Here is a 27,661-nt window from a genome sequence, read left to right as displayed (position 1 = left end):
TTCCTTTGTGTCGGTAAAACATTCCTCACCATCAAAAGCATGAAAACAGAGCTTATAATGGCAACATTTCTTAAAGAAATTGGTGACGAAAATATTTTTTTTAGAATTAAGAAAATAGCGTGGATTTTGCACTTCGGGGCTCTACTTTAGCAATGCATTTAACCACAAGTTTAGTTCCCTTACCTTCTTATTGTCACCGCTCTCCGGACCTGGAGCAGAGGATTGGGCACTTCCGACTTGCCAGATCGGCGTAATGTTGACTGCTGCTAAGCAACACAAACTCACGTCAGTTAAGAAACCGCACAACGACGGCTTTGGGACAAGTAGCAAACCTGCTGGAATTCGAAGGCAAAATTTCCGCCAGCTTCTTTAGGGCCAAGATTTCAGTCAGTGGATCAGAACCTAAAATCATACAGGTTTTACTCAGGCAAAATTCTGGGTTTTATCAACGCAGACATTATCAGAGTTGTGGGTCAGGCGAATTCACAGAGAATTCTTCACACTAAAAACGCGCCACGTGCAGAGCGTGTCTGTAAGAGGTTGTACAGACAAGAGACGAGGAATCGTTCTCTTCCATCTTTGTGGCTAGGAAGAGCTCGACTCAGTCAGATAGACTACGAGTGCTATCTAAAATTCGATTAAAGGGAAAAAAAAAAGGTCACGCACCAAGAAACAAAACCCAGGGCGCCCCAAAATTAGGCTCTTGCTAGTGCTTCTGTCCTTCTTCCGCTGTCCCCCGCCATCCACTAGCCTTCCCCCACCCGCAGACTTTCTCCCTCGCAGTCAAGCTCAGCAGACCCCGCTGTGCCGCCCCATTTATTTCTTGCATTCATACTGCTTTTATAAGATCTCTGGATGTCAGTAAACACGCTGTATTTGCTTGTTTAAGAAAATCTCCGAATGTCAGAGAACCTGCAGGGCTTTTCTTGAAACAGGTTCCAGCTGAGTATTTTCACATCAAAATAAAGCTCTGAATGTAAGGGAATCAAGAAGGATTTGGCCCAAAGCAACACCACGCTCATACACAACGTTGTGCCTGTGTTTCGTTAGCATTTACATGCCCCTGACAAATCTCTGTACTTTTTTCAAGGTTAAAATAAATAACTTTCACCGTCTTTCCATGAAGGCTGAGAAAAAAGCCCAGCCACTGCAGCTCCGTCTACGTCTGGTAAACATCACGCACAGTCCTGTGCCAGGAACGTAGCTGGTTTTGAACTGGAACTTCATTCTCTGTTTACTGGAAGCCTGCAAAAATGCCGTTAAGCTGAGTATGTCAGGAAGAGAGAGCACGCGAAGGAAATCCAGCGCGGATCTTCTGGTAGTAATTTAAAAAAAAAAAAAAAAAGACAGTAATACCTTCTCTTTCTCACCTAACTATAACATCCTTCTTTTCTCTCTCTTCTCCGAGTGAGCAAGATCTGTTCAACCCATTCCCAAGCTGAGCATCATCAGCGACGCGCACTTTTGATTGTAAGATTCTGGGAAAAGGAATCTTTGCTTTCGTTTTCTAACACAGAGCCAAGAAAGCAAGCCCGGAAAAATAAATCCATGTTGTTCATACTTTTGGAAAGAGTTAACTTCTACGTACATGATTATCATTGACTCTTTTTGAATGCCTCGTACCATCAGTGATAAGCAGACGTGGCGATAAGCAGCTGCACTGACAGCGACTTTGCCCAGCTCGTGAGGAGTCCGGAGGCTCCCAGCGCTGTTTCTGAAGGATGAGGAGGAAAAAGTGACGCTCGTTCCCCGGGCTGTAGGCTGTAAGCGCAGGAGCTAGAGGAGCTGCGCTTGGGGCACAGATGTGGAAACTGCTCAGGACTGGATGACGAGCCGCCCTTGCGCCTGTCCAGCAGTTAACATTTAGTTTAGCCTCCTAAACTAAGATTTTTCAGCTTTCAAAACCAGAGAAACGGTAACTAGCCTAATTACAAAAAAAAGATGTATCAAGTAAAAAAAAAACACCACCCAATTTTAATACAAATGGATTAAGACAAATTTCAAGACAAATTATTATCAGCGTTATAACATTTATATATTTTGTGAATGAGCAGCATTTACATGTGAACAATTCCGTTGTCATCTCCCGGTGGCTTCTGAGAATACCACAAAGGAAGGATATTATGACGAAATTACGAGCCCGAGTCCCACTGCAGCCCGCACTTATCCAGCCAGCCTCGACTGCTTCTATTGCTTGGGCAATTCAGTTTTCAGAGAAGATTGTGAAAAACCGTTCACTCAAGAGGAAAAAAGTCAGCTCTTGGCTTTGCCCTTTTTTGCAGGAAGTCGCCCTGTTGCTTCAAGGTATTTGTTAATTATTTCTTCTTGAGTGCTGGGCGAACACGGTTGGTATTTACAGTATTCCATTGTATATTCACCCTTTCCCTGTAGAGTTGGAAAAGAACAGTCAAAATGAGGACGCTAAACACGTAAACCTGTTTAGCAGCAGGCCACACCCTAATCTGTGAAATAACACGCAATAATCCTTTCCAATTCAGCATACCAACACGCACGCAGCTATGAGATGTGAGGACGTACAAACAGTAGCTGAACATTGCTGCTTTGAGACAAGCCTGGGGTTCACCAGGGTGACATTCTGCTTAAAAACTTGGAAATGATCACGGTATTAATAACAAGCCGGTCAAGCGCTCGCAGAATACCAGCGGCACTCCCGTGTTACGAGATGCGGAATAGCAAATCTTACGTAATGCACAAACTCACCCGATTCAAATGCATCCAATGGGCGTAAAACTACAGGCATACGTATTATTAAAAAAGGACATCTTAATAACGGGAGCGCTGCTGTCAAAAATCTCTTCTACTTGCAGCCGTTTGTAATTTAAGGAGTATGCCTCAACTTTCCCAGCCTGTGAATTTAATACCTTCACTGATACCTAGCGCTCTGTAGTACTTACGACTTTGAACCTCTTCCCTCCTCAAAGGATGAAAGAATGTTTTGGCCAGAAATGACACAGCTGATGATAGCCATGTTAATTAACAAGCAGTTAAAGTAACCGTAAAAACTCTAAGGTTATTTTCCTATTCCACATTTGTTTTGATTTTTAGCGCTTTTACTGCTACGCATGCTAGGTGTATGATGATGCAAATTAGCACACTCGATTTACAGCAATAAACATGTTCTAGCAAAAAGTACCGAGAGTGCTTACCTCTGTGCAAGACCTCAGCTCAGTGGCATATCCAAACATATCATTCAGTGGCACCTAAAATCCAAGCATACTATTCTTGTAAAAACAAGACATTTTTCCATCAACTTTGGGTTGTCATCCAATTAATCTCCATTACGATATAAAGAGACCGTAAAATCTGGTGCTCTTTGTAAACAGTACTGATCTCATTATCTATTTTTGCAAAGTACCTCTTATTTCAACTGATTTATATCCACAATGTGTTTTCAGCACGAAACCCCAAAAATCTCGGGGTTTGAACACACCAGATACCGGAGTATCCCGAACTCAGCAATCCGTGTCACCAGGCACAAGATCGTAACGTTTGAACCTCAGGACTGCAGCCCTAAACACAATTTACGAAGCAGTCGTGACACGGCGTGTGGTTTGTCATCAGCTAAGGCTTTGCCGAGGCGATTTACCCTACCGCCACCGTTAGCCGTACACTTCTACACGACCTGACATGAGAACAAATATGTTTTTAGCAGGGACGTGAAAGAAGGAACGTTGAAGAAAAGGCATTTGCATTTATCTGCAATTATTACAGTTAATGCAGGTAAAAGCTGCCAAAAAGATCTTCCCCCTGAACTCCGTGCACTGGTACGGCTGCAGAAGTTCGCTTCGCTCTGAGGCAGCGCGGCCAGCCCACCTGGAGAAACCCCAGTTCTGCCCCTTTCTCTGCCACCGTGTGATTTTAGGTTAGTAAGTCGGCTTCTCTGGAGCCAGGCAGATTTACCATAGGTTCACTAATACTGCGCTATACGCTGCCACGAGCTGAAAATTAACGTTACGCTTATCCGCTGAAAAACTAACGTTATGTTTATCCACTGAAAAACCTGGCTACAAGTTTACGCCTATCGGTCAGGAAGTAAAACAGTAACGGAGTCGAAAGGCAAGGCAGGAAAAGGAAAAGGTCAGGAACCAGGGAACAGCACAAACCTCAGCATAGAGAGTAAAGTAACCCTCTGTGCCGTCTTGTCCTGTGATCACTCCGTGACGGCGATTAATTCCAGCTATCACTGCTCCTTGGAATTCAGTGGGTGCCATCACCTCCACCGCCATAATGGGTTCAAGTATACGCACAGTGGCGTTTTCCATAGCTGGAGAAAAAAAAAAACTTAACTAAATAATCAAACATCAAAGAACAAGCCTGGTATAATTCAAGATGCCCCTATGCATAGCAAAGAAGTGTTTTATGGTTAATGCTAAGTGCTTCTTACATCAGTGGGAGAAAACAATAATCGACTATGCGGCATTCCAGCTCCCCTGCCTTTTATCCCTGAGACCGTAATGCCGGGAGGTACACAGTTGGAGAGAATGTTCTTTCTGTACCCACGTAAGGATGAAGCTATTGGTGTTTCTTTACTGCATTCTAGGAAAACAGCATTTCCTTCATACACCGAAATGAATTATTGTGCCTCCCTCAAAATGTCTATAAACTCTTGCATCTATTCTGCTCTACGCAGCCGGCCAAACTTCAAATGTACGCACGGATACACCAGGCAACAAACGAACCTCCAAGCAAGCGGGCTGTTAAATTTAGCTCCAACAAAGAAGCCAGCAGGGCTGCGCGCTCAACCAACCAGCTTTATACCTTGCTTAAGGGCTCCTTCTCCTGCTCTGATGAAAGAGATTTCGTTAGAGTCCACCATGTGATGTGCACCATCATCTAGGACGAACCGCACTCCAGATATCCTGTGCCCTGACACTAGGCCTTTTTCACACGCTTCTCGGAATCCCTGTCAAATAACATCTCAAAGTCAGCAGTTTGTAGACCAAAATGAAGCTTAAAAAAAGAGCAGTGTTAACATCAGCCTACACAAGACATTAAACTTAAAAACCAAAACAGCAATACCAAAAAAACCCCAAAACCTTTCACAGTTTTTAACAGCAATCCCATATCTACCCAACAGACCTTCTTGTTTGGTAACGCAAGAAAATAACCGTGGGCAAAACTTTTCATTCCCAAGCGTTTGAAAACTTTGTACTGTCATTCTTTGGCACCTCAGTTTCATACTGCTATTTTTTAAAAATAGAAACCATGTAACAGGACAAGGACAAGAGGACAAGGAAGAGGACAATCTAAGGACAAGAAAAAGAAACGCACTCAGGATTTTGCTTTGCTAAGGGGCTGTATGATCACGAACTGAAAGAATGCTCCACGTGGGAAGAACGACTCTAACCACTCGACTGAAGAACGAGGTTCCTTTAAGATTGCATGCTTTTTCCAGGATTTGGCAAAAATCTTTTAAGTGTTGCATCATGGACTAACAAAGGAATGATTTTAGGTTGATGCATTATTACAGGAATTGAAAGATCATGGTAGGTACTACTTAAAGTACTACGTGATAAATTATACAGTTACAGAGAGACAGACACAGAGAAGAATCCCACAGAAGAGATTAAAAAGAAGGAGTATTTGATAATGCACGCAGGAAATCTAACTTAATTACAGTTTCCTACATAACTGGCCTCAGAGAAGCCACAAAAGAAGTTACATATTTCGGGGTTAGAGATGAGAATCGTGTGGCCACAATGAAAAGCAGAAGAGGGCCGCTGAAAAGTGGATTCAACAGGAGGAGGCTTGTTTGTAAGAAAGGGAAGCCTACCTTCTGCACTGGGGCACCGCTACGGAAATAGAGCAAGCACATGCTACCAAAGAAAACAAACAGCAGCTTCTAAATGAAGTGGAAAAACCTCGGAATGTAAGATATTAAGCAAAGCCACACAAATCTGACTCTGCTTCCACTGAAGTAATGGGAAAAGCCTCCTTGCCTGGGGCAAGACAGTCACAGTAAATGTGGTCGGTACAGCAGGAAAACGACGAGAATTGGTAGTTCTTGGATCATACACACACACACAAAATGCTTCGTACCTTTTCAATAGCGGGCACGAACTGTTTTGGAATATTTGTGCCAACGGTTCTGTCTTCAAACTCTAATTTTGTGTAGTCCTCCGGATCCAGGGGCTCAAGAACGCCCATAACTTTGCCATACTGGCCCGCTCCGCCCGTCTGTTTCTTGTGTGTATATTCAAACCTAAGAACAAACAAATCCCCCCAGAATACCACATTACTCATGACACAAACCATGCTCTAACCACCATTTATCTAAGGAAAAAAGTTCCATTCCGCATTTGGCTTTATTCCATTTGGTTATGCGTAACCACGACGGCTAAATACCTAACAGCGGCTGAAAAAACAGCTGGGGATATTTAATGCCCGAAGAGGGAGCACCGTGGCTCTTCATCTTGCAGGCAGGAAGCTGAGCGACTGCGATGAGTTTAATCTCTCAAAAAACAACTGCAAACCCCAGGTTCTTCTGCATGTGGTACGCAATGCTAACAAAGCTGGCTTACCTTTAGGCTTGTGCTTTTTGTTGACTAGGTAACGAGCGATAGGATGAGAGAAAATGGGCTCAAGCTGCGCCAGGGAAGGTTTAGATCGGATATTGGGAGAAATTTCTTCACGGAAAGGGTAGTCAAGCATTGGAACAGGCTGCCCAGAGAGGTGGGGGAGTCCCCATCCCTGGAGGGGTTCAAAAAACGGGCAGAGGTGGCACTTGGGGCCATGGTTTAGTGGGCATGGGGGTGTTGGGTTGATGTTGGACTGATGATCTTAGAGGGCCTTTCCAACCTTAGTGATTCCTGGTTTTAATTTAATTAAAAACTAATCCAGCCACCAAGGCAGGAAACATGAAATTATTCCTCTACTCTTAATTGTTTTAGTGGTGGACTTGGTAGTGTAGGTTAATGATTGGACTGGATGATCTTAAAGGTCTTTTCCAACCTGAATGACTCTATGATTTTTTTTGTTTGTTTCTGCACAATACACCATACATATGGTCTCCACCCACAAAGTAGTTTGATGTTAAGTGCAGACACTAAACAAGGGGATCAGGTGGGGGAAAGCTTGCGAAGATGAACTGTTAAATACTTTTTCAAATGAAAGTGGAGGGGTGCGAGGTCTCTCCGAAGCACCTGCCCCCCATCCCCCACGGCGGCGGGACGAGCCCGCCCTGTCACGGCCGGCCCCGGCTCCTCCCGCCTCCTCCCGGGGCCGCCGCGGGGGTGGCAGCCGGCGGGGCCTCCCCGCTCCGCCCTGCTCGCTTCCTGCGGGAGGAAGAAGCCGCTCCCCGCCGCCATGGAGGAGCTGCCGCCGAGCCGCCAGCCCGCTGCCCGCACCGCGGCCCTGGCCGCCCGCTACGCCGGCTACCGCCTCGGCGGGCCCGGGCGCGGCCTGGTCCTGCGAGCCGCCCGCCGCGCCCGCAGGCAGGTGAGGGCGGCGAGGCCGGGAGCACGGACAGGCCGGCTGCCTGCTTTTCCGCTGCCTGCTTATCTGCTGCCTGCTTTTCCGCTGCTGCCTGCTTTTCCGCTGCTGCCTATCTGCCTCCCGAATGGCGGGCAGCGGCTTCGCTTCTCCCCTCAGAGGGACGAAGCGGCTGAGGGCAAGGCCGCCTCAAAGAGGCGCCGGCGCATCCTACAAAAATGGCCTCTTGGCGTTCTCTGGGCTGCGGCGGGTAATCTCAGGGCTAGAAAAAACCGCCTCCCTTCACGCACCCGATGCTCCTCGCGGCACGGCGTGCCGGCAGCGCTGCGGCCGCGCCGGTGGCGCGAGGGATGGAGGAGCGAGCCCCGCTCGTGACGGTCGCCCTCGGGTTGTTCACGAAGAGCAGGGCAGATCCCCGCCGCCCACGCTCCGGCGCGGAACGCGCTTCGTGTTCTCGCCCGTTGGGACAAGACGCGTGCCCTGCGCCGTGCCCGTGTAGCGCGTCGAGGCGTGGGTGCCTGCCGAACCTCCCCAGCAAACCGGCTCGGGAGGAGGGTGCTGTCTGCGTGACGACCAGGAGAGAGCTCGCCACTGAGCCGTTCTAACCCTGCCAAAACAGGGGGTACAGCAAAGCTAACCCGCTTAAGTCGCTGGTGTAGACATCCAGAACATACACGGCACAATTCATAATAAAGTGCAAAATGGACTTACTGTAAGGACCCCAGTTAAGACTCCTACCTCAGTATTTAACCAAGCAGCCCAAATATGCCAATTGGGAGCCCAACTGGGAGCCCAAATACGGCAATTAAGTAGTATACAAGACTAGGAACGGACGAGGAGGGACTAATCGGACGCTGCACCACACACACGTTCAATGAGCGATCTTAACACGGCAGGAAGAAATACAAGACTATCCTAGCTCTGTACAGCCCCTGCGGAGAATGGCACTGCTGCGGCGTTGCGCAGTAACTAGAATCTTTTCCACAACGTGAAGTGATTCAGTATTTTACAAAATAAATGTTCTTAATGTTTTCCTTACTTAGGACATCGCTGATGCTGGGCATAAGTACCATCTGGAGTTGGTGTTAGAAGACGTCCTTGACAAAGTGAGTTCAGATTTATTTAATTAATAGGTTCTGTGGGCAGAAGTTGGCACTACTGGTATGTAATAAAAACCCAACACTTTATGCTGCTGATCCTAGCTGAGGCCAGCGGACACACCAGTTAGTAACACTTGGCTACTGAGTCAGTATTTTTCTATACTGCAAATCAGGGAGGAAAGAAAAAAAAAAAAAAAAAAGAGGCTTAACTTTACCAAAAGGAACCCCCATCTTCTACGTGATAAAAGCCCTGAACATCTGGTGCCTACCACTATGACACAAGAAAATGCCTGAGGGATGGCATTTCAGTGTCATTCAAATTCAAACTGAAGTTATTTGAACCCATTAGTCCAACTGAATAGCACAAGTGAGGTTCTGCACCACAAATGTTGCCCCTTCTACCGCTGCAGAAAGAAAACTACCCTTATAGTACAGTCACAGAAATGCCATGGATTTAAATAGGTCTTAAATAACAACAAATCTCTATGGGCCAGACTCGGAGAAAACGGCAACTACATAGAGAAAAAAAATACATTTTAGAAGTGCGAATTACCAATACTATACATGTATTTAATCAAATATTAATACACATAATTAACTCTGTAACAGGACAGTACTGTTAACTGCACTGCTGAGGTTCTTTACCATCTGGGCAACAAAAACATTGCTCCAGATGTGCAATTCACAATTGAAGGAGAACTTAAGAACACAGAGGAAGCAGATAACGTATTCTACAACCGAATCAAGAGCCTGGAAAAAGAGCTTGTGGCCGAAAACATACCAGGTACAAAGAAGGGGGCTGGGTGAGAAGGAAGTTTTTGAGACAATGTCCTCCGTAGCCAGAAGCAAACCTGAGCTCAACTGGTGGTGGCCCACGAGCAGGACGGGAGCCAGGGCCGAGGGGATCGGGCCGTCAGCCCTACGCTGCATACGTGCTGCTTCACTTTCTCTCATTCCGGGTGCTGCGTCAATCTCAACATTACTAAATTTATTCATCACTTCTGAAACCCAGAACCGGTAACGTGCTTTGCCTGTGATTGTTCTTGAAAACCACCCGCTCCTGGTACCTCTTCCTTTCCCAGCGTCCCGCTCACCGCTGGCGGCCGTCCTCGGCACAGTACCTCAGACACACCGGCTGCCGCACCAGGGTCTGCTCTTACTTTAGAGCAACCCCCTGCCTTGAAGACCTTATAGTGTATATATTAAGAGAACGAAGCGGGAGGAAAACAGACACAGTGGTGATGTAGCTGCTCTTCCGAGATTATACGGAAGGGCTCCGACACAGCAAGGAACGCGAGCGAGTGACTTCAGCACCAAACCCTACTATGAGGTGATAAGGTTCTGCAAATGGCTGCAACTCCGTCGATCTTGCTCAATGTATATTATTCATTTTGTTTGCCAGACAGCCACGGCAACTTGTCCCCAGAAATGGAGCCCGTCCGCCTGCTAGCCTGGGCCGCCTCCGGCTACGTGATATGGCAGAACTCAACTGAAAACACAGAGTTCCACCTTGCCCAAATTAAACATGTGAAGCAAGTGGTAAGTTACCATCAATGCCCTGCAATAAAAACCGTATTTAGGAGCTAAGCAGTTGTGCGTGTACTGGACTACAGCTGAAGCTAAGTTCTTAAGCGAGAAACCTCAAACGTGTCTGAACTTCTTGGGCCGGTTCATTTTTAAGCCAGCGTTTGCTTTTTGTTTCCCCCTCACCTTTTCCTCTAGCAAATGATGAAGGCTTTCACTGGTGGCTTGAGTGTTTATTTTAGATCACTACTCCTCTTCATAAATTTTGCTTACAGAAACTGTCTTCTTGGCAAGAGCGGTGTTCTACGCTTACTTAGTTACGAAAATTGACTCTTCCACTTAGAGGTCATCACATTGATTATAGTTTTATATTACTTTCCTGCCTTTCATCTGTAGTGTAAGCCCAGCTGACAGCATTCTTGCATCTGCATAACATGCGCTGGAATATTGTCCTTTATCTCTTGATCTACACCGTGATCTAGCAATCAGTCACAGTAATACTGCTTGACATCTCTGTGATAGCCGTGTCTAGACAAATAGCAGTGGGCTGCACCTCAAATTCAGTAAAACACAATCTACATTGCTTTTGTTTGCACTACTGCAGTCTCTGTCCATTTGCTAGTTCACCTCAAAACACTAGTCAGGAAAGAAAGTATTGATTTAATTCCACTCTCAATATTAGCTTTTTTACTTTGTTCTTCCCAAATTTACTATTGGGGGGGGGGCCCTAAAATTAATTTTTAGTTGAAATATTCATGTTGCCAAAGCGGTGTCTCAGTTTTTTTAAATGACCCAGTTAACAGTAACACTTACTTCAGGGATAGCTTTCTACCTGATTTGAAAAATTCAGTCAGTTGGAGCCATGCTTTTAGACTTACATTAGCATGATGAGCATCAGTCAAGATTATGACAAGAAAATGGAATTCAGGAAGACGTGTCACAGGGCAGAAAGGGAACAGAATACTGCGGGACAAAATATTTTCTATTTTCACTTATTTCTGAGTGGTTACAAGTGCTGTGTTTATCTTGAGCAGATCTAGATCCGCCCTAAGCTAAGAAATAAATATGACTGGCAAATGTCACTCTAGCTGTTCAAATTAATTGAGTCATTGGCTGCCACCATCACAGGCCTTGCAGGTGTCTTACCTGGAACAGGCTTAACTGATAAAGCAACTTGCTTTCAGAAAAGTTATTATCAGAGCAAAGTTTTCAGTTTTGTTTTTAAGTTAATGCAATTCTATAGATTCTCCTGGTTCTTCTCTATTCGATTTGGAGAAAATATACCGTGCGTTAAGAATAGCTCCTAAAGGGATGGTCAACTTTAAATTCAAGGACATTTAGTATGTCCGCTAGAATAAAGAAGCAGGGCTTCGCATTTCAAAAACCCAATATATCGGGAGTCTTCAGAACAGACTTTCAGAGCCCGAATGTTTGGCCACTCAGAGCAGCCAGTGAGTTCCCATGAAGTTCTGGGTATGAAGGAAAGGCAGAAACTCATTCTGGAGCGCGATTTGTTAACGTTTTGCTCCCTCTGATGGCTACCTGAAAGCAGTTCACAGATGCCGCAGGGCTGTGTGCAAGCAAGATTTTTAAACCCCCCTTTTAACAAGCCAGATGAATTTAAGGATAAGACTATTAAACTAAACCAGCTGTCATCTCTCTGTAGTAATTTTGTTCCTTTTCTTTTCCCTGAAGAATAGATGCATAAAGAATATGCTCTAAAGGCCAGCGGGTGTTCTGTCGCTCACACAATCACTGCTAACTTCTTGTCCACTATAAGGCCGCTGGAGTGCATTCCAAGTCTTATCCCACTGGCAATTTTATTTAGGATTATTTGGGTTAAATTGACACCTTGTAGAATCAGGTGTTCCCTTCCCAAATGAGGTCCTGAAGTTGAGATATATCTAGCTTCTTTAAGGGAGGAATTAGCACGGTTTTAAGTTTCACATTCAGTCTCTCAAATGCAATTTTGGGAGTTCACAGAAACACAAAACAGTATCTTTTTGTTTTGTTATCGTGACTAAACTCCATCTGCTTTATCTGTTAACACGAGCTGCCGGTTTAATGTGAAGTATATCAGAGAATTTTTATGATAACCAAAGAGAACTGATTCACTTTTAAGGTGGGGGAAAGCCCCAGATTCAGCCCATTTCATCTTGTCTTTCCAGAAAAGAAGTGATGAATATCTTGAATTTGACTACCTGATTCTACTTCACGAAAAGGTGTCCCAGGTAAAGTCTTATTTCTAAAAAGCCTTTTTTTACCACTGCCAACTGTGTAACCTCCAGCTGGGGCATGCAGATGGCGGGGCGTTCACAGATCTGATGCTTGCAGGTCCGTCAGCAAACAGGGTGAGGTTAGGGCAACGATCGCTTTCTGTCTCAGCGTTACCAGCTTCTGCCCCTATGCAGGCAGGAGGCAACACGTCTCTAACTTGTGTCAGCAGACAGTCATTTTCAGCTATTTCTGGGCCCTTCTTGGGAATGGCAGAGGTTCAATACACTGGTCATTCACAGCTCTCTCCTCTTGGGAGATCCTATTGCCAAACTGGCCAGGGATAAAGGGAAGAAGCGGCTGCCAGCATCCTGGACTGCTTAACTGCATTCCAGCTGGATCTGCAGAGTGCTTCTACGCTAGAGGACAGCAGCAGTGGACCGGTACACAGAGGTATCATCTACCCCAGCAGCTCACACAAGAAAGCGGCAGAAACTTTGGTTTCCAGAACAGTATTTACATTGCTTGCTATCCTCCATCGCAATTTCGCGATCTAGGCAAGTGTTTTCATAAGAAAAACACAGAAAATTTGAAAGAGAAGCTCTTGATTGTGCAACCTCCTGTAAGGGATCATCCACCGCTAACGATCAGAGATCTCACTCCCACTTCCAGCTCCACTGCTTCCTACCCCACTGCACTCTCAGTTAAGCTGGGACATCTGTAGTGGTTCAAGTTCCTAAGTTTTCATGAATTTTTCTTCATAGAAAAGTAGTAGCTAACTAATTGCAGGACAAAAGCATGGGTTCTTCATTGTACTCGGTTTGGCAAAGGGCAGATGTCCCAAAATATCAATAGCACTAACAGTAAGAGGGGTCATCCAACACAGACATGCTCAAGCTGCAAAACTTGCCTAGGTGAAAGAAAAACGTAGTTGCAGCAGCATGGAGCACAACACAGGCTGAAAAAAGCTTGCAGGAGAATTTCAGATCTCTGAACAGCTCAGCAGGACTGCGTGTTACAGCGCTTACCCTGCCGTGTTACTGGTGCTTATCAACCTACTTATATTCAGCCCAGGTATGGCTGTATTACAGCAGTCAATTCCCCTTCGGTATTGTTCAGAGAAAATACCTTCTCACTTTCTACGGTTTTATTTTCTACCCACAGGAGATCATTCCCTGGCAAATGACAGTTCTCTGGCACCCACAGCACGGTGTTCAAGTAACACAGGACAGCCGTCAGCCAAAAGATGCATCGGAATAGCCGACCACCCGCTACTGCAGTGGAAGAAGCCCAAATGCTACAATAAGCATTTGAAGGGAGGGCAGATGAGTTGGTGAGGGCGGATACGCAATCAAGGTACGAAGAAAGAAGTCCTTCCTCAATTAAACTTTCCCTGTACATTGTGCTTTGATCTGATAAGCCAAAAGGCACTTTGTCTGCTACGTAATCAAATGCTGCATCAAAATACATTTAAAAAACTTCTGTTGCCAGAACAAATACTTACGGCACAGGCGCGGAGATGTTCTCCCTAAAGGCAACTTTGGGCTTTCCCATGGTGCAAGGACAACCGTATTCCCTTTCCATTCGCTGCAGAAAAAAAAAAATAGAATGAAATAGAGTTGTTCCATTGGAACAATAGATTGGAAATTATTTTATTTACAGAGCTTTCTGAAATGAGAAACTTAAGCAGGGTTAACCAGTTTTTTTTGGTTTGGGGTTGGATTGATTTTTGGGGTCTTGGTGGGGGGGGGCGTTTCTTGGTTCTTTTAGACGTTACAAATTATTCACTGTCATTCTGTGGTCAACCTTGTTTAGGGCCTATAGCTTTAGATACAGGAAAAGGGAACAGCATTAATTAGTTTACCGGAGTTTAAGTTTTTAAAGACAAAAGCCATCTTTTCTTCATTCTGTCAACACTTCAGATACATCTATTGTGTTAGACTAAAATAAAGCACAGACATCCACTTGAAAGAAACAAATAAATCACTGTAAGTAACTATTCCCTCCTGCCTGCATCGTCTCTTATGGAATGATACATTTAAAACCACAGAAACAGAGTATTTCTCTCTCCCATAGGAAACGGCTAATGGTAAAACTCCTTATAAGGAAAGTGCAGTGCTTAATACAACATTTTTTTTATGAATTTGAACCAAAAAGTAAAAATATTCCAGGCAGAAGTTTCATTTAAATGGATTACAAGCCTTCAGAACAGAACCACTGCAGAGAAAGAGTCTTCAAAAGTTGACTAAGTAGTTAAGCTCCTCCCTAAGCAGCTGGCATTGTTCACATTAATGCCGCGGTGCTTTCTGTCAGGAAGATCTTAAAATAGTTGTCACACAATAGCCCTGATTTACACTAAAGCAAGTGGAGTTGTACACCTCCAAACATTCTGTAAACTCGACGTGCGCTTAGGCATCCAATTACAAAATTGGGCGTAAAGGCTGGTGTCAGTTTGTCTGTCTGCAGACAGATTTTGGTCTCAGCCAGGAAGGAAGAATTCTTGGTTGGGAAAAACAGTCAAAAGCAGAGTCCATGGAATCTGCTTTCCAAATTACCTGGGCGTAGATTTCTAAGTGCAGCTCCCCCATTCCAGAAACAATGGTCTCTTTGCTCTCATCATCAAAATGGATTCTAAAAGTGGGATCTTCCCTTGTAAAGCGGTTCAGGCCTTTTGAAAATTTATCAAAGTCATTCTGAAAAACAATTAGCACCCAAGAAAGCATTAACTCAGCATCCAGAAGTGACACAACACAAAGGCCTCGAATCCTATCAACTGCTTAGCACTTCTGCTCTCATGAGGTTATTTTCTGAAATACAGCCGTACGTTTACACCTGTATCTATCCCTCCAGTTACTTCAAGTCCACGTTTACCCGGGTCAAAGACATGCTGCTGCTTTGTGGCTAAGTGATACCATCTAACCCAGCCACGCGCCGAGTTATCTGAACAATACCTTCTTAAGCACTTTGGATGGAACATTTTAAAACACTGCTCATTTTAGTCTGTGGTTCCATATTTAACTGCTAACCTGCATAAAATTATAAGAGCAGCAGGGGAAAGGTCACTCAGAAAAAGGTTGATTCATAGGCCCCTACCTTGTTGGAAGGCTTCATAGCTACTGAAATGACAGGATCAGGGATGTGAATCGATTCCTGCAACGGCCAGAAAGGAAGAGATCATACAACCGAGTTCCACTACACCTGGTGGTGTTATTTCTCCAGAAAAGTATGGTCACAAGAACTCCAGGTTACAAACAGGGATGGCTGTTTTACTTATCTAGCTTGTATCTAATACCATTGTGCAACAAAATTATGCCACTCTCCTGAGGATTCCTACACGGCTATAATGTAATGCACGCCATCCTGCCAGCCATGTTATTTCCAACACCGTTTCCTAGACCCAAGTTGATCGATGTTTGGATTTCACACTAGTTAGAAGACTCTGCTTCCTATAAGATTTTGTAAACACATACATAAATACAACTGATGTATTGAAATACATATACAAATCCGTAGCTTAATATTTTGGTGTAACGGCATCCAATTTTAGCAGCCCAGAACAGTTTGCTAACACTGAAGTAATATATTTGATGTCAAGCACAGCACACAGGTGTGTCTCTCGCACATACTGTACTTCTATATATTCAGGCTCCTTGTGGTATAACAAATAATTGCAAAAAATATTTGCAGTTGCATATACATCACAAAATATTTAAACTGAACAAACAATTACAAACTTTTACCACAAAATCCTGGTAAATTCCAATGCATGAGGCATAGGGATGAAAAGGTGTACTCACCATGGAAATGTCAGTACTGGTTTTATCCGTGAACGTATCCCCACTCGCACAATCAATTCCAAACAATGCACATATGTCCCCTGCATAAACTTCATTTACATCCTTGAGAAAGAAAAGTTCACTATTTAGATAACACTGAAAGATATATTACAAACTTCACCTGGTTTTAAGAAGATATATAAATACTGTGTTTAAAAGCTTGATGTTAAGCTCCTTTGAAAATTCCACCTTTGATAAAATGCTCTGTAAATCTTCCCTCTTTATTCAAAGCACAAAAAGGAGACCTCAGCTTGGATGCCAACTTATTCTAGTTTAAGGATGTGAAGCAAGCAACATTCTGTGTTTCAGGCAGTCCTGACCCACTTCAGGAATCTTAAACAGGAAAGAGTAGTATTTGCAGCAGTTTGAGAATCCATTTTTAGTTTAAGAATTGTATTCAATAATCACATGAAAGAAAACTTTTTTGTATGCTTTGCCAATCCTACTTCCCCTCTCCCAGAAGTATGGAATATGGGGATAATACCACAGCTGGCTTTCTTTAGCTATCACCTCAAAGCCATTTTATAATGCTTCTCGGGGAAAGCTTCTTCCACTTCAGTGGAAATAATACACTAGAGATCATTCCAGTTTCTTGTAGAGCTCTATTAAGTGCTACAGGCAAGTACGGATTAACAACAAAAGCAGAATTTTGACATAGCACATTGTTCAGAGAGAGCTGAAAAGCAAGAGGCTTGTTTAGTAGGAGTGGTTCAAAAGGCAATCCGCGTGGATTGTACCCCTCACACTCACCTCCATGTTGTCTGAATGCATACGGACAAGCCTTTGTACGCGCACTCTCTTCCCGGTCCTGGTGTTATAGATATAATCAGATTTCTTCAGCATCCCCTGATAAACTCGAACATAGGTTAATTGCCCAAAACGTCCAGCCTGGAACCAAAATTCATTAAAAATCAGATGTAAGCCTTCTGGGAGTCAAGACCACTTCTATTCAAAGCATGATCTGCGTTGACTGATTAGATGTTTCTGGTTTGAATTTAAACACTAGGCATGCAAATGAAACTTTTTTTAACGTAGTCTCAGCTTTCTTGTGTCTTGTGTCTTTTCTGTACTTGGCTCTGGAATGGAACTTGGCATCTCCTGGCGATTTTCTTTACTTCTCCGATTTTACCAGCCCTAAACCTTCCCAACAGAGGCATACGTTAACTAGCAATTTGGCCAGCCACTTTCCACGAAAATCTGAACTGCCACCCTCTAGGTAGCAAACAACTTGTTCAGTTAAAACTGTGTACTTTTACCTCCCCAACTCTCTCATGTTCCCAGGTTTTAAGCAAGAAAAATCATGAAGAATTTGAGGCACATAACCCATTTTAAAACTTAAAAATTTGGCAGTGTTTGATACATTTGTGGACGGTTGAAACCAGTTGGTTTTTTTTTTAAAAGAAGTTAAATTCATATTGAATTTAAACAAGCTGATTTTAAAAGTTTTGGTAGTACCACCTGTTTGGACTCGCGGTATACAGTGACCAAGTAAAAAAGCCACCACACGCACAAATAGCTACACCGAAAACACAAAGCTTTAAATGTGTGCTTTTCCCCGAAACCGAAAGGCATTTGCCAGGCATCAGCAACAAGCCACCGACAGCTCAGCGCAAGCAGGACTTGCGTACACCAACAACTTGTGCAGGAAATGTCCCGCTTCTCTACTGGTTTTGCTGCATTAGAAAGGAAAACATGAAGAGCTTACCTCCAGTTTGAAAGCGAGGCCTATAAAAGGTTGGGAATCGTCTCGAGTGGAGTTCAACAGGAACTTGGCTTTGTCCTCAGAATCCCTTAAAAACAGGCACGGAGAGGGAGTTTGTGTAATGACTCAAACATGGCAGCCTCCTCTAAACAGGAGCCCACCCTCGGAAAGTCCCAAGGACCTTGAGTGTCACAGGTTCCTAACAGAGACTTAAAGATGCTCTCATATGTAGCTCATATGCTCAGAAAGTAGCTCAGAGAAACTGGGGCGGATCCCAAAAAGGAGGTCAAAACTATGACAGATATCACTAGTCCTTGATATCATCCCACTGTTTTGCCACAAAAACAATTAATCATACACTCAGACACAACTCATGAGCAAGGCCAGTTTTAGAGTGAAGAAGAGACGCTGCAGTAACTCTTCCGACAGTGCTCATGAGCCACGTGAGAAGCTTTCGTCTACCCTAGCAGGCAGATCTTAGAGGCAGCGAGAGGCAGAGCAGCAGTGAGGACTCGAAGAGTCACGTAACTGCTGGGAGAAAAAGTCATAAACTGTATTTATTAGCGTAACTGCTATTTAGCTGTCGTTATATTGTCCGAACAACTCAAACGCATTAAGGAGACCTGACGGCCACCCCTAAGCCATGACTGGAACATTAAGGGCTATTTACTGGCTCTAATGTTGGGTTCCACGCTTCTTAATTGTGAAAGCACATCAACTTCAACAAACAAGTCCAAAGACTAAAACGCTGTTTACACATTTCAGATGTGCTCTCTCCTCCACTGTAGGCCTGGTTTTAAGGGTTACCATTAATTTCTAAAGAACTATCTCATCAGATAACAGTTTTTCAAATTTAACATTTAATGTGTGTTAAAAATACCAGTATAAACAGTAATGAGAGGTGAGCTTTCTTCGTTTTGGAAGTTGGTGCAAAATGATGATGGCATTATTTAATACAAATCGTAAATGACCGGGTATTTTGTTAGTAATGTTTCCTGCTACATATTACAGTGCTTTGAAACCTGATTCCCAGACCACTTCATATGCTCACGAATATACTTACCCCTGGTTTAGAATAGCATAGTTCTCAACCTCGGAAGGATTGGGGAGGTATTCCAGGACAGCATCCAGCAATGGCTGTACTCCTTTGTTCTTTAAAGCACTTCCCACAAGTACTGGGGTAAAGGACTTCTTCAGTGTCGCTCTTCTGATTGCAAGCTGAAAAATACCAGTGCATTACTCTCCTCCTGCAACAACGTTCCAGCATTGGAACAGGCTGCCCAGAGAGGTGGGGGAGTCCCCATCCCTGGAAGTGTTCAAAAAACGGGCAGAGGTGGCACGTTGGGACATGGTTTAGTGGGCATGGAGGTGTTGGGTTGATGGTTGGACTGATGATCTTAGAGGGCCTTTCCAATCTTAATGATTCCTGGTTTTTACTTTCATTATAAATAATCCAGCCACCAAGCCAGGAAACATGAAATTGCTACTCTCCCCTTAATTGGTTTAGTGATGGACTTGGTAATGTTAGGTTAATGGTTGGACTGGACGATCTTAAAGGTCTTTTCCAACCTAAACGGTTCTATGATTCTGTAACTACAGGAGCATGATGCAGCACCAACCAAGCAGCAGTCTAGATTGTCTCTTTGCTGGCCAGCTCTACTCCTGGAGTAAAGTAGCCGCTCCCACGCAGTCTCCTGTACCACCCCCTACACAAGAGCTTCCCATAAAACTTGCTCACTGGAATTCTAGAGAAGCGTGAGATTTTTTTTTCCCCTCATCTTAAATTCAACTTAAAAATGAAAATGCCTCAGATAAATATAATGATAACCCCAAAATACTCAGAAAAAGTTTCTTGATTCTCCGCTGGTAAAGTCAGGACTCTTCATTTCTAGTTTAGGTCTCATTGTCCCTATTTAGTTACACTGGCAAAAAAAACACATTTAAATTTGTGAAAGTAAGATGAGATGCTTCAGTATGCTTAAACTATGGAAAACTCTTCTGAAAGAGGAAGTTAGGTAGGGAAGGGATATTTGGGTAAGTGCCATGCTCAGTGAATCAGCAGTTTTTGATGAGGAATGTTTTAAAAGCACAACAGGAGAAGCTATTCACGTTCATCCACAGACCTGCTGAAGTTGCACCGACGTCTTGGGAATCCTTCCAGCACGTTCTAGCAAACAGAGCAAGATAAACTAACTGCACGGTAATCTCCTGCTTCTTCAGTGCCTTTCACCCGAGCATCACACGACGTTGCAAAGCATAACTGAGCACCAACAGCTTCCTTAACAGTGATCACAGCTGTCTTCCACAAAGGTGGACAGAAGCTATGTGCCCCTCTTCCCACCCTGCAATTAATTACTGAAGCCAAGGTTGCCACCGCGGTCTCACCTCTCCCTGCCACTAGAGGATGCCATCCCCCTGCGCTCACCGAGGCACTTGATCCCACCAAAAGCAGCCCCTGTCGTCTTGGGTAAGCTAAAAGAAATGAATTCTCCTTGACAGCCAAGATAGTTAACCATATCATCTGATCTGGGAGTTATTTAGAGTACGGACAGTTAAACTATCTTCATAATTAACAGACAGAACAGCGGTTCCTTAAATTTCTTGATGTAATGACTTCACAACAATAATACAAGGAAAAAAATCCTACATCAGCAATACTGCTCGTCTAGCCCTTCTCTGTTCTTATATACCAGAGCGCTGGAAATACGGCTGCGCCGGTGCCTGGTGTTTTTATTCGGCCACATGTTTTCAAATGAAGCAACATGACTGCAATTTATCCTCATTAACAATTATCTTGGGGAAAAAAGTAATTTTATTTTCACATCAAGATTATTTTCACCGAGTGCCCCACTGAGTATCCGGTGCACATCGGTTCCTCGAGTATAGTATTATGGATAGCGGCAAATTAGGTGATGTTTAAAGCAGCTGATCTTCAGCAAACATCATATGCTACGACTGTGGCAGCCAGGAGTGATACTTAGCATCATTTCCACAAAAAGATATTTTCAGTGGAAACTTGGCTGCTGGCCACTGAAAGAAAATCCATCTTCAGGGACATATTAGTACAAATTAACCTGCATCTGCAATAGTATAGCCATTAGAGCTGTAATTAATTGGCTTTCAGAAGTGGGAAGCAGAGGCATGCTGAATAGACAAATTTATCTTGGTAACAGATTTCCCTCCCAGCAGGAGCTATCAAAAATAGCTTCCTGCTAAAAATCTCCCACCTCTTACAGCGATGCAGCGTATTCACATCGGTACCATTCCCTCTGCCAGGTGAAGGACAGATCCTTACAGGTCTCTCAAATTGCTATTACATTTCTGTCTTTATCAAAGCTGCTTTGTAACAGAAATAGCTCAGCTTCATAAAATAAGATTTAATTACTGGAATAACTAAGTGCCTTGTTATCAGTAAGAGATGCATTTGCTTGGTACTTTCAAAAAAACCCTTGTGCATTTGTCTCAAGCCAAGCTGGGATATACAGATTCCTGCGTACTCTTCCTAGAGACGTTAATCACCAGTAAATCACCCATACAGCCAAAGCAATTTTTAAAGAAAACGCCTCTAAACCCGAGGTATGTAGCAAAGTTAAAAGCAATCAAAATTTAGGGGTCAGGAAGATTGAAAGCAATAAATCTTAAGGGGACTTGCAACATGCATCAGCTCTGAGGGACTGCCAGTCCTCTAGAACCCAACAGAGAGCGGGCAACGTCCAGGAAAGCGAGCGCTGCAGATCCTAGCAGGGAATGGACTACGGCGCAGGGGCAGCTGGGCACTGCTAACGGGCCCAACACTTAGAAGAGGACTTAAATATCAAAGCTATGTTCAAAGTAGCAACCCCAGTGATCACTCGAACTCAGCTGGCCTAGCAGGCTCCGCTCAGAGAAACAGCTCCTGCTTTTTAACCAGTTCTGCCTCAATTCCGCTCGTCTTCTCCAGCTACCAACTGAAGCACCCAGCTGCAGGCAAAGAGAAGCAAAAGGAGGTAAAAGTGCCACGTCAGGCAGGCTCCAGGCAGACTGTGCAACACCACTGCTCAAAGACAAGCTGTTCCAGCTCTGACAGCAGCATTCTTAGGAAAAGCAGCCTGCCTGCAAGGCTTCTCCCACTGCAATGGGCTTTTCAGACCTCACTTTTTTATTTAAACGTATTAAGCAACTGGTTTCCTCTAGCAGTTTCCTTCTTGACTAATTAATAGCTATTAACAGCAGGCACTAGAAGAGTACGCTCAAGTTAACTCCCAACACGAGCAAGAGGCGGTGGCAAACAGCAGGACGCATCACACAAATCCTTGCACCGAGCGGGCAATTAGGGGCAAAACCCACCCCCGCTGAGATCAGGCCTGCAAACCGTACCACCCTCAGCGTGCTTCCCTCGCCCTACCGTCTGCCAAGACACGGCACACGGCAGCCTGCCGGGCTTCAACAGCTACACGGCGTCGTCTCGAGTGACACCTGCCCCACGGGGCTGCGCGGTAAATGCAAGCCAGCTTAGCGCTGCTTCTCCAGGGGCAAGCGTCCTCAGATTACCTTTACGCTCACGGCCCAGCAGAAGCAGGTCCACGTGCGGCACAGGCTCTCTCACACCGGCATAGCCAAGCTTTTGCACCCGTCCTGACTAAAGCTAATCCCACAGGAACTCAAGAGGCATTATCAGTCAACTACCAACCTTAAAGGAGGGACTGCGTGCCAGGTAACAACCCGCAATGGCATGTGTAGATTGCCAAGTCTGACATAAAACAGTCGAAAAGAAGGAACGCACGTCAACCTGCTGCCCAGCCTCCGCGGAACCGCACAAGCGGATCTCATCCTGGAGCGAACACCGGCAGGACTTGCGTAAAGAGCGTACAACTGCAGCTGACCTCCCTAGGTCTCCCCACCAGCTTTTATTATGTGACCATGCGCTTGAAGAAACAGCGGTGCCAAACTGTCATGAGAATGAACAGTTTTCAGCCTACGGCCATTTGATTACTTCTGTGAGCATCTTTTTATGCTGGCATGTTTGCCACCTGATATCTGAAGTATTTCATAAAATAAATCATCTATCAATTTTTTCCCCCTCTTTCAAGAACTGCAATTCTCCTTTTTTTTTGAAAACTGTATTTTGACCTGGATTCTTTCCCTCTGGAGTCTCCAAGTCAAGTCATTCCAGTTCCCTTCTAGCATACTGCTCTTTTCGCTTCAGGTGTGATCAGTGCAAATACAAAACAAGGCAGGATCTCCTAGGCACAAAGACGACTTACAGCATCTCAACAACTGACTTGTTGTTGAGCAGATCCCACTGCTGCGGGACACGAAGCAAGTCAGAGCCATCAAGCTGTAGCATGGCAAGGCAACAGAATGACAAAAATGACCAGAGGTACCTTCGAGCCATTTGCTGGTCCCTAAAGGGCAGATGCAAGCTCAGACTTTCCAACGCAAATCAAAAAACAAATCTGGAATGAGCCCTCAATGGGGAGTGAAGTGGGAGTCCACCTGTGGGAGGTGACACTCATACCAGAGAACTCAAGCAAACAAAATTTCTTCAAAGACTTCAAGAAATCTTTATTGGAGGATTGCAGGATAGGGACACAAAAGAGCGAGATAACAGCGCTACAGGAAGAAGAACCACAACAAAGTTACCTTTAACTCAGCAGCTGTAGGAATCTTTTCTTCCAAAAACAGCTCCCCAAGCTGATCGTCCGAGTTAGCAACACATTCGATCAACTCCCGACGTCTCTCTGCAGCCTCAGCTCTAAACTCAGCTGGAATTTCATCATAGCGCAGAGTCTGGCTACACACACATAAATAACATAACCACTCTAAAGAAATACCACACGAATCAACCTTTCAATCACTAATCATTGGGATGACCAGCCTGACCAAGAAAAATTCACTGTTGATATGGATATTGCAAAACAACAAAAAAAATCATGTAAGAATATCAACATGTTATCTTTGATGCTTTAGCAGGAGAGGGTTTCTTCCTACTCATGGCAGGAGTCTGCAAGGATGCAGGATAACCTGTTTAACAACCTCACCCACATCTTATCGGCATCCCAGTAAGCTCGCGCCAAACGTAGGCTCTCAGTTCCCGTTACGAAGCAAGTCTCCTCTTTCTCAGGGTGGCAAGTGTGGCCACCACCCCTTCACACTACTGCAGTTAGCAAACGACTCACGCTGCAGCTGCCCATCACTCAGCCTGACCCTGCGGAATCGCTTTGCTGTAACCTGGAGAGCTGAAGGGTGATACCTCAGCCCTAGCACAAGCTGCATCCCTTACATTCCAAACAGCAGGCTTTTTCACCTCTGAAGAGCAACTATAGGTAGTTCCTCAGACAAAGACTAGCTCCAACTAAGAAATATGCAAGTTTCAAAACTTACCCAAGTGCACCATCGAAATATATAGCTTTTTCTTCAATAAGATCTATAACTCCTTTAAAGTTCCCCTCCAGCCCAATTGGAATCTGAACAAAAGCTGCATTGTGTTTTAACTTGGATCTGAAAAAGTGAGCAAATATAAGTTACTTCAAGAAAAAAGTCATTTCTATATATGTGCTCCAGATGGTCTTTGAACAACATCCCACTCCTACAAAATCACTCTCTTTTGTTCTTTGGACAGTGCCAAAAGTCTACCAATGCTGATGAGAAATGCCTAGCTGCATTTTAACCCGAGTGACTGCCAGCCCTCTATATCCCAACAGATACGGTGAGCCACTTCCATGGGAAAGAAGGCACTGCAAACTGGTTTCAGATTAATTACTTGATTACGGGAGTTGCTTCTCCCTTAATGCATATTAATGCATGTATCTCACAGATCAAATCAGGCACAGAAAGACTGCAGGTAAGGAGAAAGCAGGACTGCTGGTATCCGAACTAGAAGCTGTCCAACCCTGTGTCATCTCCCTGCTGTCAGCTACAGCACGTATGCTACCAGGACATAGGTAAAATTAAAACGCTGTTTTCAAAGTGGCTCCAAATATAGTTCCATCAACAAAATAATTGAAGTATCAAAACCCCAACTCTCGGTCACTGCAGGCCTGGGCTGACACAAATATTAGCTTTTCTGGAGAAAATGGAGACTTGTTATAGGTCAGATTAAGATTTAACCTCAAGTTATTATCCTCCAAACTGCAACTACAGACCTCACAAGAGAACCCTTTTCAATATTCTTGGTATTAACCTGCTAGGTGAATAGTTCAGAATTATTTCACAGATAATTTTAAATGATAAATACCTCAACTGTTGTACTGCTCTGGCTGGACTAGAGCCCAGCCTGTCCAGTTTATTGATGAACGTTAAAAATGGCACACCGTAACGTTTCATTTGCCTGTTCACAGTTATTGTCTGGCACTGAACTCCTCCAACAGCACAGAGGACCAGAATGGCTCCATCAAGAACTCTCAAAGATCTCTCCACTTCAATTGTGAAGTCCACATGTCCTGAATAAAAAAAAACAACAAAAAAAATTATTCATCGATGATAAAAGGTAATGAGAAATTGTTTTCTCATACGTGCAGAAAGGAGCAACAGCCGACAGAATCAGCCTCCGGCTACACAGCAAGAGTCACAGCAGCTCAACGTGAGCGACTAACGAACACAAAGGCGGCACCACGCTCCGTGCGTACGCGAGGGAACAGCAATCTTAACGCGTTCAGAACTGTCGTTACCCGGCGTGTCTATGATGTTGATGTTGGTGTCTTTCCACATGGTGTATGTTGCTGCGGACTGAATTGTGATTCCACGCTGTCGCTCTAGCTCCATTGAATCCATGACAGCTCCAACTCCATCCTTACCTTTCACCTTAGGAAAAAAAGGCGGGGGGGAGGGGGGGAAGAAAAAGAAAAAATTTAGTCCAAGGTTGTTTACTAAGAATTTTGCATGTGCAGGAGTGATGCATTAGACACTGAGCATCATCTTTCATGGACTGAAGAAAAGCAGACATGGCAGAATCGCTTACAATTCTTGAACTACAAACAAGTTTGATTTTTTATTTTTTTGCAGCTTCATCTGCAACTTTAATGTATTTTGCTCTCCTGAGGATCACTCCTGAAAAAAGTTATCAGAAATCTGCGGGAAATTATGCTTCACTGCGAATTTAACAAGGTAACATACCTGAAGCTAAAAAATTACACCCCTATGTTCTCTGTTTCTCCCAGTCACCTTTGACTACATCAAAAGAAACATGTATCTTCCATTGTATATTTACTACAGAGGTGGTAAGGGAGAAGTCAGTCTTGAAATAAGATTTGAAGCGTTCTGAAAGAGGGAGAACGCTGCAGAAAACAAGGGATTACTTTCTATCCCCTTGCCCTCCGCTTATTTTTAAAGGGGTATTGGGGAAACCAGCAGATTTTTAAGATTCCTTCTCCAGCCTGGCCAGAAGAGCCTCACCGGGCCCACCAAGCACTGCTCTACTTGCATGGAGCTCTCCATGCAGCACACCGTGCAGACGAACAAGTCACGGCAGCGTCACAACGGTACCCGGCACGCTCAGCCCACGATGAAGCAGCTCTGCTCTGGAGTCCTCCGAAAACTGACCTCGTGCATTTGTGCTATCCTGCCCGTATAGAAGAGGATTCGCTCCGTTAACGTTGTCTTCCCCGAGTCGATGTGGGCCGAGATCCCAATGTTGCGGATCCTGTCATTGGGAAGGACTGCCGAAGAACAGTGCCGGCAGGAGTTCAGGAGAAACTGAAAGGCAAGAGGAGAGCGCGGCTTTAGTCAGGAGCAAATCAAACTTCCAGTCAAACCGCTTTCTTACGGCAAATGGCTCATTTAAAGCAAAAGGCCCTTCCCAAGCACCCAGGGGGTCCCCTCACAGCTCTGTGCCACCCTCGCAGAGCCCCGGCAGCCCCTCCGTGCTCGCCCGGCTTTGCCAGCCCCGCCGTTGCATTCCCCGCTTCGCCTCCCGTGCATTTCACTGAGCTGTCCCGCAGCTGCTGCGGTGCTTTCCGACGGGCCCGTCCCCAGCTCCCCTGCCACCGTCCCCTCCCTGCCACTGTCCCCTCGCCACCGTCCCCAGCTCCCCTGCCACCGTCCCCTCGCCACCGTCCCCAGCTCCCCTGCCGCCGTCCCCTCCCTGCCACCGTCCCCAGCTCCCCTGCCACCGTCCCCTCCCTGCCACCGTCCCCAGCTCCCCTGCCACCGTCCCCAGCTCCCCTGCCGCCGTCCCCAGCTCCCCTGCCGCCGTCCCCAGCTCCCCTGCCACCGTCCCCTCCCTGCCACCGTCCCCAGCTCCCCTCCCTCCCGCCCGGCCTTCCTCCCTCCCCTGCCGCCGCCTCGGTAACGGGGCGCCCCGCGGGGACCCGACATCTTGCGCCCGGTCCCCCCGCGGGCGGGCTCGGCCCTCACGGGGCCCTCACGGGGCCCTCACAGGCTTCGCCGGGCCCCGAGGGCCCGCGTCCCCGCGCCTCCTCCCGCAGGGCGCCCGCGCTGCCCCCGCCTCGCCGGAGCCGCCGTCCCCCACGAAATGGCCGCGGCCGGTACCTGCTGCTGCTGCTGGTGCTGCTGCTGGTGCTGCTGCAGGAGCCCCCGCGCCCGGCCGGCCCGCAGTGCCCGCAGCATGGCTGCCGCCGCCGCCGCCGCCGCCGCCGCCGAGGTCAGGCCGCCGCCGCTTCCGGGGCGCCGCGCATGCGGGGCCGGGCCGGGGGCCGCTGCCGGGCGGCGGGAGGGGCCGCCCCTCGCCGCCGGAGGGGAAGGCGCCGCCTGCGCGGCTCCTGCGCTTGGGCCGCGGCGGCCCCGGGCAGCGCTGCGGGCCTGGGGAGGAGCGGGCGGGAAGCTGCCCGGCCGAAAGGGACCCGGGGGTGGTGGTGGAAGGGGCTGAACATGAGCCAGCAGTGTGCCCAGGTGGC

At 45.7% G+C, this 27,661-nt stretch overlaps 2 protein-coding genes across 6 annotated transcripts; one reads left to right on the top strand and one right to left on the bottom strand.

Moving 5' to 3' along the window:
* Positions 1-13: 13 nt before the first annotated feature.
* Positions 14-26,498, bottom strand: GFM1 (G elongation factor mitochondrial 1). Of its 5 annotated transcripts, XR_012831312.1 has the most exons (18): positions 26,349-26,380; positions 25,478-25,610; positions 25,045-25,249; positions 24,192-24,308; positions 23,451-23,601; positions 18,892-19,046; positions 17,832-17,916; positions 16,877-17,014; positions 16,088-16,189; positions 15,384-15,440; positions 14,846-14,983; positions 13,795-13,877; positions 6,061-6,223; positions 4,780-4,924; positions 4,125-4,285; positions 3,168-3,221; positions 1,371-2,385; positions 14-1,245 (listed from the first exon to the last, which is right to left on the bottom strand). XR_012831312.1 is itself a non-coding variant. In XM_075716676.1 (17 exons), exons 1-17 carry the CDS (start codon positions 26,355-26,357, stop codon positions 2,254-2,256), a joined length of 2,028 nt encoding a protein of 675 aa, XP_075572791.1. In that variant the 5' UTR covers positions 26,358-26,498; the 3' UTR covers positions 1,301-2,253. The 5 variants fall into 5 exon arrangements, 4 of the variants coding, with proteins under 4 accessions (XP_075572791.1, XP_075572792.1, XP_075572793.1 ...); XM_075716676.1 differs by lacking the exon at positions 14-1,245 and having other exon boundaries at positions 1,301-2,385; positions 26,349-26,498; XM_075716675.1 differs by lacking the exons at positions 14-1,245; positions 1,371-2,385 and adding an exon at positions 2,524-2,607.
* Positions 7,327-13,773, top strand: LXN (latexin). Its single transcript, XM_075716684.1, has 6 exons — positions 7,327-7,458; positions 8,496-8,558; positions 9,162-9,336; positions 9,955-10,091; positions 12,245-12,307; positions 13,455-13,773. Exons 1-6 carry the CDS (start codon positions 7,327-7,329, stop codon positions 13,548-13,550), a joined length of 666 nt encoding a protein of 221 aa, XP_075572799.1. The 3' UTR covers positions 13,551-13,773.
* Positions 26,499-27,661: the final 1,163 nt, after the last annotated feature.

The sequence above is a fragment of the Pelecanus crispus genome, chromosome 9 (assembly GCF_030463565.1).
Source record: "Pelecanus crispus isolate bPelCri1 chromosome 9, bPelCri1.pri, whole genome shotgun sequence".
Classification (NCBI taxonomy): Eukaryota; Metazoa; Chordata; class Aves; order Pelecaniformes; family Pelecanidae; genus Pelecanus; species Pelecanus crispus.
This window is presented reverse-complemented; position numbering and strand designations above follow the sequence as displayed.

Bases quoted from the DNA above. Each gene is read 5' to 3' on its own strand.
- GFM1 (XM_075716676.1), bottom strand. The intron at 24,309-25,044 runs GTATTTATCATT...TCACTTTTTCAG, and splicing joins AGAGCAGTACAACAGTTGAG to ATCCAAGTTAAAACACAATG. The intron at 3,222-4,124 runs GTTTGTGCTGTT...CTTGGATTTTAG, and splicing joins ACTTTACTCTCTATGCTGAG to GTGCCACTGAATGATATGTT.
- LXN (XM_075716684.1), top strand. From the start codon at position 7,327: ATGGAGGAGCTGCCGCCGAGCCGCCAGCCCGCTGCCCGCACCGCGGCC. The intron at 8,559-9,161 runs GTGAGTTCAGAT...ACTCTGTAACAG, and splicing joins TAGAAGACGTCCTTGACAAA to GACAGTACTGTTAACTGCAC. The intron at 12,308-13,454 runs GTAAAGTCTTAT...TTCTACCCACAG, and splicing joins TTCACGAAAAGGTGTCCCAG to GAGATCATTCCCTGGCAAAT.